The sequence below is a fragment of the Dipodomys merriami genome, unplaced genomic scaffold (genome assembly GCF_024711535.1).
Source record: "Dipodomys merriami isolate MVZ:Mamm:240054 unplaced genomic scaffold, mDipMer1.0.p SCAF_519, whole genome shotgun sequence".
Taxonomy (NCBI): Eukaryota; Metazoa; Chordata; class Mammalia; order Rodentia; family Heteromyidae; genus Dipodomys; species Dipodomys merriami.
This window is the reverse complement of record NW_027206090.1, coordinates 183,172-193,930: the sequence shown is the minus strand read 5'-3', so window position 1 is coordinate 193,930 and position 10,759 is coordinate 183,172. Positions and strand designations below refer to the sequence as shown.

The 10,759-nt window shown below is 56.5% G+C and overlaps 1 protein-coding gene across 1 annotated transcript; it reads left to right on the top strand.

Annotated features, from left to right (window-relative positions):
• The first annotated feature begins 1,309 nt into the window (after positions 1-1,309).
• LOC138810984 (small integral membrane protein 7) lies at positions 1,310-6,343 on the top strand. The gene is made up of 5 exons (XM_069998433.1): positions 1,310-1,381; positions 1,465-1,506; positions 2,226-2,278; positions 4,042-4,132; positions 5,950-6,343. The coding sequence occupies exons 1-5, from the start codon at positions 1,356-1,358 to the stop codon at positions 5,963-5,965; spliced, it is 228 nt and encodes a 75-aa protein (XP_069854534.1). The 5' UTR covers positions 1,310-1,355; the 3' UTR covers positions 5,966-6,343.
• Positions 6,344-10,759: the final 4,416 nt, after the last annotated feature.

The window sequence follows — 10,759 nt, the reverse complement described above, 5'->3', positions numbered from 1 at the left end:
ACACCCCGGGGGGAGGGGCCGGGCACCGCGGGAGGAGGGGTCGGACACCCCGGGAGGAGGGGCCGGGCACCCCGGGAGGAGGGGCCGGGCACCCCGGGAGGAGGGGCCGGGAACCCCGGGAGGAGGGGCCGGGCACCGCGGGAGGAGGGGCCGGGCACCCCGGGAGGAGGGGCCGGGCACCCCGGGAGGAGGGGCCTGGAGCCCGGGCGAGGGGCCGGGCACCCCGGGAGGAGGGGCCTGGACACCCCGGGAGGAGGGGCCGGGCACCCCGGGAGGAGGGGCCGGGCACCCCGGGAGGAGGGGCCTGGACACCCCGGGAGGAGGGGCCTGGACACCCCGGGAGGAGGGGCCGGGCACCCCGGGAGGAGGGGCCTGGACACCCCGGGAGGAGGGGCCGGGCACCCCGGGAGGAGGGGCCGGGAACCGCGGGAGGAGGGGCCTGGACACCCCGGGAGGAGGGGCCGGGCACCCCGGGAGGAGGGGCCTGGACACCCCGGGAGGAGGGGCCGGGAACCCCGGGAGGAGGGGCCGGGAACCGCGGGAGGAGGGGCCGGGCACCCCGGGAGGAGGGGCCTGGAGCCCGGGCGAGAGGCCGGGTCTCCCCGGGCGGGCTGGGGAAGGCCGGGCCGCGGAGCAGGTGCCCGACGCTCCCGGCCCCGCCCTCTGTCCATCACGGCCCCACGCAGCCTCCCCTCGCCTTTCCCGCCCTCCGGGAGCAGGTGGACAGGAGGCTGCCCGTCCCGCAGGCCTGTCCCCACAGGACCGTCCCCGCACTGCGGGTCCGCTGGGTCCCGCCCCGGGGGCCTCGATGAACACCCCTGGCCTCTGGGGCCGAAGCAGGACCCAGAGGCGCCGTGCGGCGGTCAGCGTCCCGGGTCCCGCGGGGGCCCCGCAGTGCCCGCGCGGCCAGGGGGAGCCCCTTTTGGGGGTCTACTGAGTTGGAACATGTGTCGGGGAAGCCACGCGGGGACCGGAGACCCCCCCCTGCCTCCCCGCAGCTCAGGGGCGAGGACCCCCGCACCATCCCCAAAAGCGGACCAGCTCGGCAGGCCTCGCGCAGGCGCAGTACGCTCCGAACGCGTGACCCACTTCCAGGGCCACAGATGCTCCACCCCTTCTCTACGTCACTTTATGTCCCTGCCCCACTTTCCCAGAAGCACCGCCTCCCCAACGGAGATCGGCGCGCGCACTCCCCTGAGGTAGTCAGGCCTGAAGAGGGCGGGACTCTGAATAACTTAGCCTTCGATTGGTGCAGCCTTCGCAAGAGGTGCCCCATGATTGGTTGACTCTTGCTCCTCTCCCCGCCTTTCTGCGTACTTCCGCTTCCGGTTCGGACGGACGCCACGGCAGTAAAGATGATCGGGGACATCCTGCTGTTCGGGTAATTAGTGGGGGGACCGGAGAGTGGGAACGTAGAGCCCTATGGGCTGGGAGGCGTCTGGTAAACGCTTTCTTCTCCCGCAGGACTCTGCTGATGAATGCGGGGGCCGTGCTGAACTTTAAACTGTGAGTAGGCCGCGTTGGGCTGCGGCTCCACCAAGGAGCGCGCAGGCCCGCCCCCTCCGCGTCTCCCTCCGGCCCCGGCCCTCCCCCTCCGGCCCCGCCCCCTCCGCGTCTCCCTCCGGCCCCGCCCCGCCCTCTCCGGCCCCGCCCCCTCCGGCCCCGGCCCTCCCCCTCCGGCCCCGCCCCCTCCGCGTCTCCCTCCGGCCCCGCCCCGCCCCCTCCGCGTCTCCCTCCGGCCCCGCCCCGCCCCCTCCGCGTCTCCCTCCGGCCCCGCCCCCTCCGGCCCCGCCCCCTCCGCGTCTCCCTCCGGCCCCGCCCCGCCCCCTTCGCGTCTCCCTCCCGCCCCGCCCCCCTCCGGCCCCGCCCCGCCCCCTCCGCGTCTCCCTCCGGCCCCGCCCTGCCCCGCTCTCCTCACTTGACCTTGTGGGCAGCCTGGGCTGGTGAATCTGGGCCAGACGTCCTGATCTCACCTCCCCCTTCCCCGTGCCGAGAGCCTCAGGTTCATTCCCCTCCCCTCCCAAGAAGTAGCCCCCGAAGTCGGCGTTGGAGGAGGACCTCGTTCACCCCTGTGGCTTCAGGCCTGCTTGGACACTAGCTAGCTGGACAGCTGTCCAGAGAGGGACAGTCCACTCCCCGCAGTTACACAGCAGTGGAGCTGAGCAGTACCCACAGCTTCTGAGCGGCCCTAGGCCCCATGAAAGCTGGACATTGTTTCTTTGTAGGAAAAAGAAGGATACGCAAGGTTTTGGGGAGGAGTCGAAGGAGCCGAGCACAGGTAAGGTCCCCCCCTCCCCCCCTCATCCCCACATTTTCCTTTTTCTTTCTTGTGCATCCTGGGGCTTGAACTCAGGGCTTGGGTGCTAGCACGTCCTAAGTTTCCTGTATGCCAGGCTAGCACTCTACCACTTAGCCCCAGCTCCACTTACAGCTTTATTTTGGGTGGGAGGGGGAGGTAGCTTATTGGAGGTAAGTCCCCCAGACATTTTTGCCCAGGCTGGGTTTGAACTGTGATCTTCAGATCTCAAACCTTTTTTTGTTGCTTTGTTGTTGTTGGTGGTGGTTGTGGGGCTTGAACTCAGGGCTCGAGTGTTGTCCCTGAGCTTTCCTTTGCTCAAGGCTAGCACTCTACCACTTGAGCCACAAAGAACGCCACTTTTGGCTTTTTCTGTGTATGTGGTTCTGATGAACCGAACCCAGGGTTTCATGCATGCAGGTCAAGAATTCTACCACTGAGCCACCTTTCCAGCCTGCCAAGCTTTTTCATTGATTGAGATGGGAGTCTCACAAACTTTTTTTTTGCCTAGAGTGATCTCGAACCACATGCTTTCAATCTCCTCCTGAATGGCTAGAATTAGGCATGAGAGCCTTGCCTTGGAATTCACTGTTTAGGCCAAGCTGGTCTCAAACTTGAGATCCTCTTACCTTAGGCTGCCGGGTGGGGGGACTGCAGGTGTGTGTCACCACACGGCCATCTTTGGGGGAATTTGGTTTTGGTGTTATTGGGGATTGAACTCCCCCCAGCTCTGGAGATGGAGCTCTAAATCAGTTGGTGGGTGATCTGACCATGCACTTCTGTGTGCTCATTCAGGTGGCTCTGCCCATTGGCCACAGCTCTTCTGGATTTTAATCTCCTGTTAGCTGGGATGACAGGCGTGTCTAACCATGCTCAGCTGGTTGTTGAGAATGGATCTTGTCAGCTTTTCTGTGACAGCTGGCCTTAAACCTAGATCCTCCTGCTCTAAGCCTTCCAAGTAGCATGATAATAGGTGTGAGCTGCCATGCTGGCTTCTCTCTGGCATGTTTTTTTTTTTTTTCCCTGTTGGTCATAGGGATTGGACTCAGGGCCTGGGCACTGGGTCCTGTCCCTGAGTTTTAGTTCTCAAGGCTAGCGCTCTATTGCTTTGAGCCAAAGTTCCACTTCTAGTCTGGTGGTTTATTGGAAATAAGAGTTTCGTGGACTTTTCTGCCTGGGCTGGGTTTGAACAATGATCCTTAGATCTCAGCCTCCTGAGTAGCTATGATTATAGGCATGAGCCACTGGTGACCAGCTTCTCTGGTCTCTTAATATACTGGATTACCCCCTCCCCCCAAGTGGGGCTTAGATCCTGACATCAGAGGAGGCCAGACGGAATTATCATCAAAGCATGCTTTCTGCTTGAATTGCTCGAACTAGAGATGCTTTCTTTTGCCGGGGGAGGGGGGGGGGTTGGGGGGGGGGAGACAGTTGTGGGGGTAGGGATGTGTGACATGGATGTTGTGGCTGAATCCCAGGTTCTATGTGTGCTAAGTAAGTTAGGATTCTACCACTGAGCTACAACTTAAGCCAAGAGTGACTGTTTTCCCATGTTTGGGGTTAAAGTCCCTGGACAGACTTAAATCACATGCTCCTTTCTGAGCCAGTCAGAGGCTGCAGAGCCTGGTATTATTAGGGGATTGGTGGGTGGCTGGTCCAGTGCGGAGGGCAGAAATCACAGTAGCTGCAGTGGCTTTGGTGGGCTGGTGACCTTTGTAATGGAGAAGTGGTTTTTGGCTTTCCAGGCGACAACATCCGGGAGTTCCTGCTGAGCCTCCGATACTTCCGGATCTTCATCGCCCTGTGGAACGTGTTCGTGATGTTCTGCATGATCGTGTACGTGGGTCCCTCCCTCGGCCCTCTTTCAGACAGCCCCTGCTGGTCATCCTCTATCCTGCCGAGTGCACTTGGGAGCTCTTGCTTTCTGCTTCCATTAAAAACTCTCCAAGCTAGCAGGGAGCCTGGGGTGGAGGTGGAGCACGAAACCACGGGGCAGTGCCCAGCTGCGTGCCCAGCCCTGCCCCGCGCCCTGGCTCTCCCTTCTCCCCACCTCTGTGCTCAGCCTGTACCGCGAGTTACATGGCCTGCTAGCTGCTGGCTCCTGACTGCAGCCATGCCAGTAGGTGGCAGATCTGTTTCTGTGTTTATGCCTCCTTCATTTTCTCACGAGGCTAAAAAATGGCCAAGTGGTTGCTTTACCACTGGAGCCACGCCATTGGCCCTGCTTTTTGCCGGTTAATTGGAGACCATGTCTCCAGCCTTGGCTGGCTTTTAACCTCCTCCAGGTCGCAGCGCCTCAGAAACTAGGATTACAGGCGTGACCCACCTGCAGCGGGCTGGTTTTGATGCAGTTTGAGTTTTTATAGCTGGCATGAGATCGGGGGCCAGCTTCATTTCTTTGCAGGTGGAGATTCAGTTGTTCCCGAAGCTGTGTTCTTTTTTGTGGGTGTGTGCTGGTCCAGGGGCTTGAACTCAGGGCCAAGGCTCTGTCCTTGTACTAGCGCTTATGGCAAGCGCTCTGCTGCTTGAGCCACAGCACCACTTCTGGTTTTCTGGTGGTGAATTGGAGATCAGAGCCTCAGACTTTCTTGCCCTGACTGGGTTTGAACTGCGATCATCAGATCTCAGCCTCTTTGAGTGGCTAGGATGACAGGCGTGAGCCACCAGTGCCGGGCCACATTTCTTTTTTCTTTCGGAATAAGTTTAGATTTATGGGAATGTTACAGAGATGATTCAGGAAGGTCCCATTTTGTGGGGAGGGGTCACTGCTGGGGTCTCACACTTAGGGCTTCCTGTGTTGTGACTCTGTACTGTCTCCAGACAGGACAGATACTGGTCCTGTCTTCTGGGTTTTTTCTAATGAATAGATCTTTGTTTAGTCACTTTTTTTTTTTTTTTTTTTGCCAGGTGTCAGTGCCTCATGAGTGTAAGTTTAGGTGCTTGGGAGGGTGAGCTGGGGAGATCCTGGTTCAAGGCCAGTCCCGGCACAAAGTTCATGGGACATCAACTCAACAGTAGCAGGGTGTGTTAGTAGATGCCCATCACCCTGACCACAGCTGGAAGCATTAAAGTCAGAGGATTGAGGGCCTGGCTGGCTGGGCAATGAATAAACCCCTGACTCCAGTGTAACCAGAGGCCAGAGTGCTGAGGATGTGGCTACAGTGGTAGGCCACCTATCTGCCTGGAAGCCCGAGGTCCCAAGTTCAACACCCCCCCCCCAAAAAAAGAAATCTTTTAGTAATGAGAGCTACCGCAGGTGCAGGAATGAAAACATGGGCTGAGATATAGATTGCTGGGAAGGGTTCAGCCCTGTGTCTGGTGGGGTTTGGATCCAGGACCCCATCTGCTTGCAGCATGTCTAGGTGGTTTGGTCTCTTCTCCAACATGGTCACCTGGGCCCTCCTCCTCCTCCTCCTCCTCTTCTTCCCCATGTTCCTCTTCTTTTCCTCAGCTGCCCTCTCCCCTCCCCAGTGAGAGGTCATGCTTGTGGATATAATCGTTACGTTGTATTACTGAGTTAACTGTTCTGAAGGAACTGGTTCCGGGTCACTGGGTACAGGATGGTGTCTGCCATCTTGCCGTGCAGTGGGTCACGTGTTTTACTGGAAGGAACTCCCTGCTCTCATGGCCTTTTTTGCCCTCTGCCTTTTTAGATTGTTCGGCTCCTGAACCTGTAGACAGAACCCAGGCCTCCCCTCCCCGGGCGTCGAAGCTGCCTCCCTTCCCGATGTTGACTTCCAGCAAACCAGGGACCTTCCCAGCAAGCCCAAGGTCGCGGTGGGTGGGCAGGGTCACGCGTGGCCTTGCGTGCCAGTGTGGCGTGGCTCACTGGGGTTTGGAATTGGGAAGGCCTCCCGAAGGCTTCAAGGGCTGGGCTAATATGGCAGTCCCACATGAAAGGACTTCTAGAACCTTCCATCCTGGTGGACTCTCTCCTCTGGCTAGTGCTCACGTGTAACCTGCTTCCAGATATTTCTTGGTTGACTTACAATGACTACGCTTTTGGTGAGAGCTATACAGGTTTTTCATAAATGGTTTCACTCCACAGATCTGTGCTTTTTTTGCCAGGGTTTGGCCTCTCCCACTTGAGACTCACTCCTTTCCACTTTTTGCTGGATCGTTGGAGATAAGAGTCTCTTGGGGTTTCTGTGCTTGGGCTGGTTTTGAACTAGGATCCTCAGATCTCAGCCTCCTGTCTAGCTGGGATGACAGGCGCGAGCCCCTGGCGCTGTCTAGCTGTATCTCTTGTTCCGAACTTTACCCGGGCGCAGGGCTGGCTGGGGGCCGGAGACTGTCTTTTGGACAGTTTATAAATAACCGTCTTGGACAGTGTTGCTCGCCGGGGACCAGTCCCAGATTCCTCCTCCAGCCCGCTCATGCCCAAGCCTTCCCCGCAGCTTTCAGGAGCTTGTCACCTGTCACGGGGTGCTGCCCGGGCGCCAGGCCCTGCCGAGCTTGGCCTGGGTGAGTCCTGGAAGGACGGCAGGGACAGGAGGAGGGCGCCCTGCTTCGGCCCCTGCAGTAACGGGGAGATGGTGAGTGCCTGCGGCACGGCGCTCCGTCCTGAGGTCGGCGCTCCCGCGTGCGCTTCGTGTAGGTGATTTCCAGGGTGTGGGAAGTGGAGTCGCAGCACTGTGGGGTTGGTTGGTTGTGGTTTTTGAAATTCTGACTCGTAGCAGAGCCCAGAGCAAGGAAGCCACAGTGGAGGGTGCTAGAAATAAAGCTCATTTCTAAAACTGTTTTTGCTTAATATATATACTGTATAATTTAAATATGGGGGATTCTTGGGTTAATTGGTTTTTCTGTCTCTCCTACCCTTACCCCCCAAGTACCTGGGACTATAGGAGTACATTCCTGTGTTTGGCCCTTTTTACAGTCTTGAGGTTGGAGGTCTGATTTCAGCTTGAGACAGGGCTACATGACGGGCCTCATGCTGGCCGTGAACTCCTGCCTCAGCCTCCCATCTAGCTGAGATTGTGTACCACTTTGCCCAGATTATCCCCCCTCCCCCAAACCAGCCACTGGAGTTTGACCTCAGAGCCTCGCTAGGAAAGCCAGGCAGGTGCTCCGCCCCCGCAGCGCGCGCCAGCCCGTTTCGCTTGGGGACCGATGTTTTTCCTGAGGGCTAGTCCTGGCTCATGGTCCTCCCTGCACCTCCCCTCCTGTCCAGTCTGGCCTTTTGTGTCCAGTGGCCACCTGATGTCGGCCGGCCCTCCCGCGTGAGCGGAGCTGGGGTTTATGCGAGAGATGCGCACTCCGAGGAGGGAACGGGGCCGGGGTTGGAGGTGGTGGCATTTTCTCCTGGTGAAGCTGGATAAGCTGAGGATCCTTCACCCTGCCCCACGTCACCTCAGTTGTGAGAAAAATGCTAGGCAGGAGCTGGTGTATCATGCCTGTAATCCTACTAAGTGACTTGGCAGGCTAGGATCACAGGTTTGAAGCCACCTGGGAAGGAAAGTGGGAATCCCATCTTCCAACTACCCTTCAAAAGCCGGAAGCGCCAGGTCCTGGTGGCTCATGCTTGTAATCCTACTCAGGAGGCTGAAGTGTGAGGATCACAGTTCAAAGCCAGGCTGTGCAGAAAAGTCCGTGAGACTCTTAACTCCAACAAACCACCAGGAAGTGGCGCTGTGGCTCAAAGTGCTAAGAATGCTAGCTTAGAGCAAAAAAGCTCTGGGAGAGTGCCCAGATCTGCACTATCCCCATGACGGGAGTGGCGGGATGGACGTGGAAGGTAAAGCACCAGCTTCAAGTGAAAAAGCCAGGCAAGAGCATTAGGTCTTGAATTCAGGGTTTGAACTCGGGGCCTTGCATTTGCGAGGCTGGCACAATGCAGCCGAGTGACAATCGAACCCTGCTCTTTACTTAGGATGAGGCTCTGCTTCCCACCCCAGCGGAAGCCTGAGCTGTCACTGCCCATTTCTATGCTTCTGTCCCTGCTGGGTTGGCTGGCCTGCACTGTCACACGCGGCTTATTGAGATAAGAGGTCTAACTTTTTGCCCAGGCTGGTCTGCAAGTGCAATCCTCCACCTTGAGTAACTGGCATTACAGGTGTGCCCAACAGCACCTGGCCCTCCATTTCCTGTCTTTATTATGAAACGTGTCTTAACATTCACGCAGGTGCGACAGGTGCGGATTTCCCAGGGTTTGTTTTATGGAGCTAGAGCCCAGGTTTTCCCCCACACACATAGAAGTGAGCTCAATTGTGGCTGTGAAACTTGACCCAGATAGAAGGTGGCCCCTGGACTTGTGTCCACGTGCGCGTGCACGCACAGACACACACACCCCGCCCCAATCCTGAGTCTCGGAGGAAGTGGGCTGAAGTGGCAAGCCCCTGTAGCACAGGGTGTGGTTTACCTGGCACACGGGGAGCGGGTCCCTGGGGGTCAAGGGCATGCAGGAGCATCTGTGGTCAGCCCATGGGACCGGGTGCTTGGGAAGTGGTGGGTGCTGTGTGTGGGTGGTGGACAGCCCCACAGCACAGCTGTGCCTCCTCTGTTTACACTTCCTGGGGGCTGGGAGCCGTGCTGTCTCTACCCATCAGCATATGGTGGGGGCCACAAGTCCTGACGCCATCTCCTTACTATGCATTGCTTTTTTCTTTTCTGGTGGGTCATGGGGTTTGAACTCTAGGCCTGGGTGCTGTTCCAGCTCTTTAGCTCAAGGTGAGCGCTCTACTACTTGAGCCACAGAGCCACTTTTGGTTTTCTGGTGGTTTATTGGAGATCAGTGTCTCATAGACTTTCCTGCCTGGGCTGGCTTTGAACCATGATCCTGATTTCAGCCTCCTGAGTAGCTCAGATTACAGAAGTGAGCTACCATGTTTGGTTATCTGTTTGGATGAAGTAGGGTCCAGGGAAGTGACATATAAGGCTGCACAGAATCATGGGTGCAGGGTGTGTGCTGCTGGATGCTCTGCACCTTTCCCAGGCCGCTCTCCCCTGCTGAAGGGACAGCAGTGTATCATATGTAAATATTTTAATAAAACATTGAAGATTAACGTGTGTACAGTGTGGTTTTATTTTGCCCGTGTCAGGGGCTTGAACCTTCAGGGCCTCGTACATACGTTCTCTGCTTTTTCTGCCCCAGGTTCTTGCTCTGCTACTTGAGCTCCATTTCTGGCTAATGGTGGTTAATTAGAGATGAGTCTCACAGACTTTCCCAGTCTGGCTTCAAATCACTATCCTCAGATTTCAGCCTTTTGAGTAGCCAGTATTACAGGCTTTTTCCCTCGGTGCCTGACTTGAGTACTAGGTTTTAATGGGTTCTCTCACATGGGTTTTTTTTTTACTTTTTTTTTTTTTTCTACCTCTGCCTCCAGAGTGCTGGGATTATAGGCATACACCAGCACACTTGGCTGGTTTCACTTCTAAAGTGAACACAACTGCGCTTATAGAGTGGAAGTAGGATTGTAAATTTGAGGATGGCCTGGCCTACTCTGTGAGTTTAGCAGCACCCTAGGCTACATAGTGAGATGCTACCTTAAAAACAAAAACAGCAATAAAATTGGAAGTCCTAAAATCAAGTAGAACTCTGAACTCCATGCTTAACCATTTACTTTGTTGTTGTTGGTAGTGGGGCTTGAACTCTGGGCTTTTCAGCTCAAGGCTAGTACTTTACCACTTGAGCCACAGCACCATTTCTGGCCTTTTCTGTTTATGTGGTACTGAGGAACCGAACCCAGGTCTTTATGCATACTAGGCAAGCATTCTACCACTGAGGAACATTCCCGGCCCTCATTTACTAATTTTTGTCAGTTGTGGGGCCTGAACTCAGTGCCTGGGCTCTTTTGCTCAAGGGTAACTTTGAGCTATAGTGCCACTTTGGCTGAGATCTGAGGATTGAGGTTCGAAGCCAGCCTGGGCAGAAAAGTCTTCCAGACTCCTATTTCCAATTCCACCAGAAAACTGGAAGTGGCACTGTGGCTCAAGTAGTAGAAGGCTAACCTTGAGGTGAAGAGCTCAGGGACAGGGCCCAGGCCCAGAGTTCAAACCCCACAAACGACCAAAAAAAAAAAAAGGCTCAGACTTTCAGACCAAGGCTGGCAGATCACAACCACCAGAGTAGCAAGGATTACAGGTGTGAGCTACCAGAACCCCCAACCTTCCCTCCTACCTCCCCCTTGGGAATGGAACCCAGGCCTTTGGGCCTCCCAAGCAAATGCTACATGCCAGGCTACACCTCTCAGTGCTTAAGGCTTAGGTCCTTCAGGGATCAAAGACATGGCTTGAGTGAATATACAAGAAAGTTTTTTTTTTTTTTTTTAAACTCGCCAGCAGCCCTGAGCAGGTGACACACCCTGGTAATCCTATTATCCCAGCTCCTGCAGAGGCTAGCATAGAGAGGCCCACAGCTCCCTGCCAGCCTGAGCTAGGAGGTACGACCTTGTCCTATGTCTTATAAAGAAAAACAACAAAAAAGCGAAGAAAACATAAGATTTTGTTCTCTACTCAGTGGGATCT

Excerpts from the sequence above, each read along its gene's own strand:
- LOC138810984 (XM_069998433.1), top strand. The coding sequence starts at position 1,356 with ATGATCGGGGACATCCTGCTGTTCGG. Across the intron at positions 1,507-2,225 it reads GCCGTGCTGAACTTTAAACT|GAAAAAGAAGGATACGCAAG; the intron begins GTGAGTAGGCCG and ends GTTTCTTTGTAG. Across the intron at positions 2,279-4,041 it reads GTCGAAGGAGCCGAGCACAG|GCGACAACATCCGGGAGTTC; the intron begins GTAAGGTCCCCC and ends TTGGCTTTCCAG.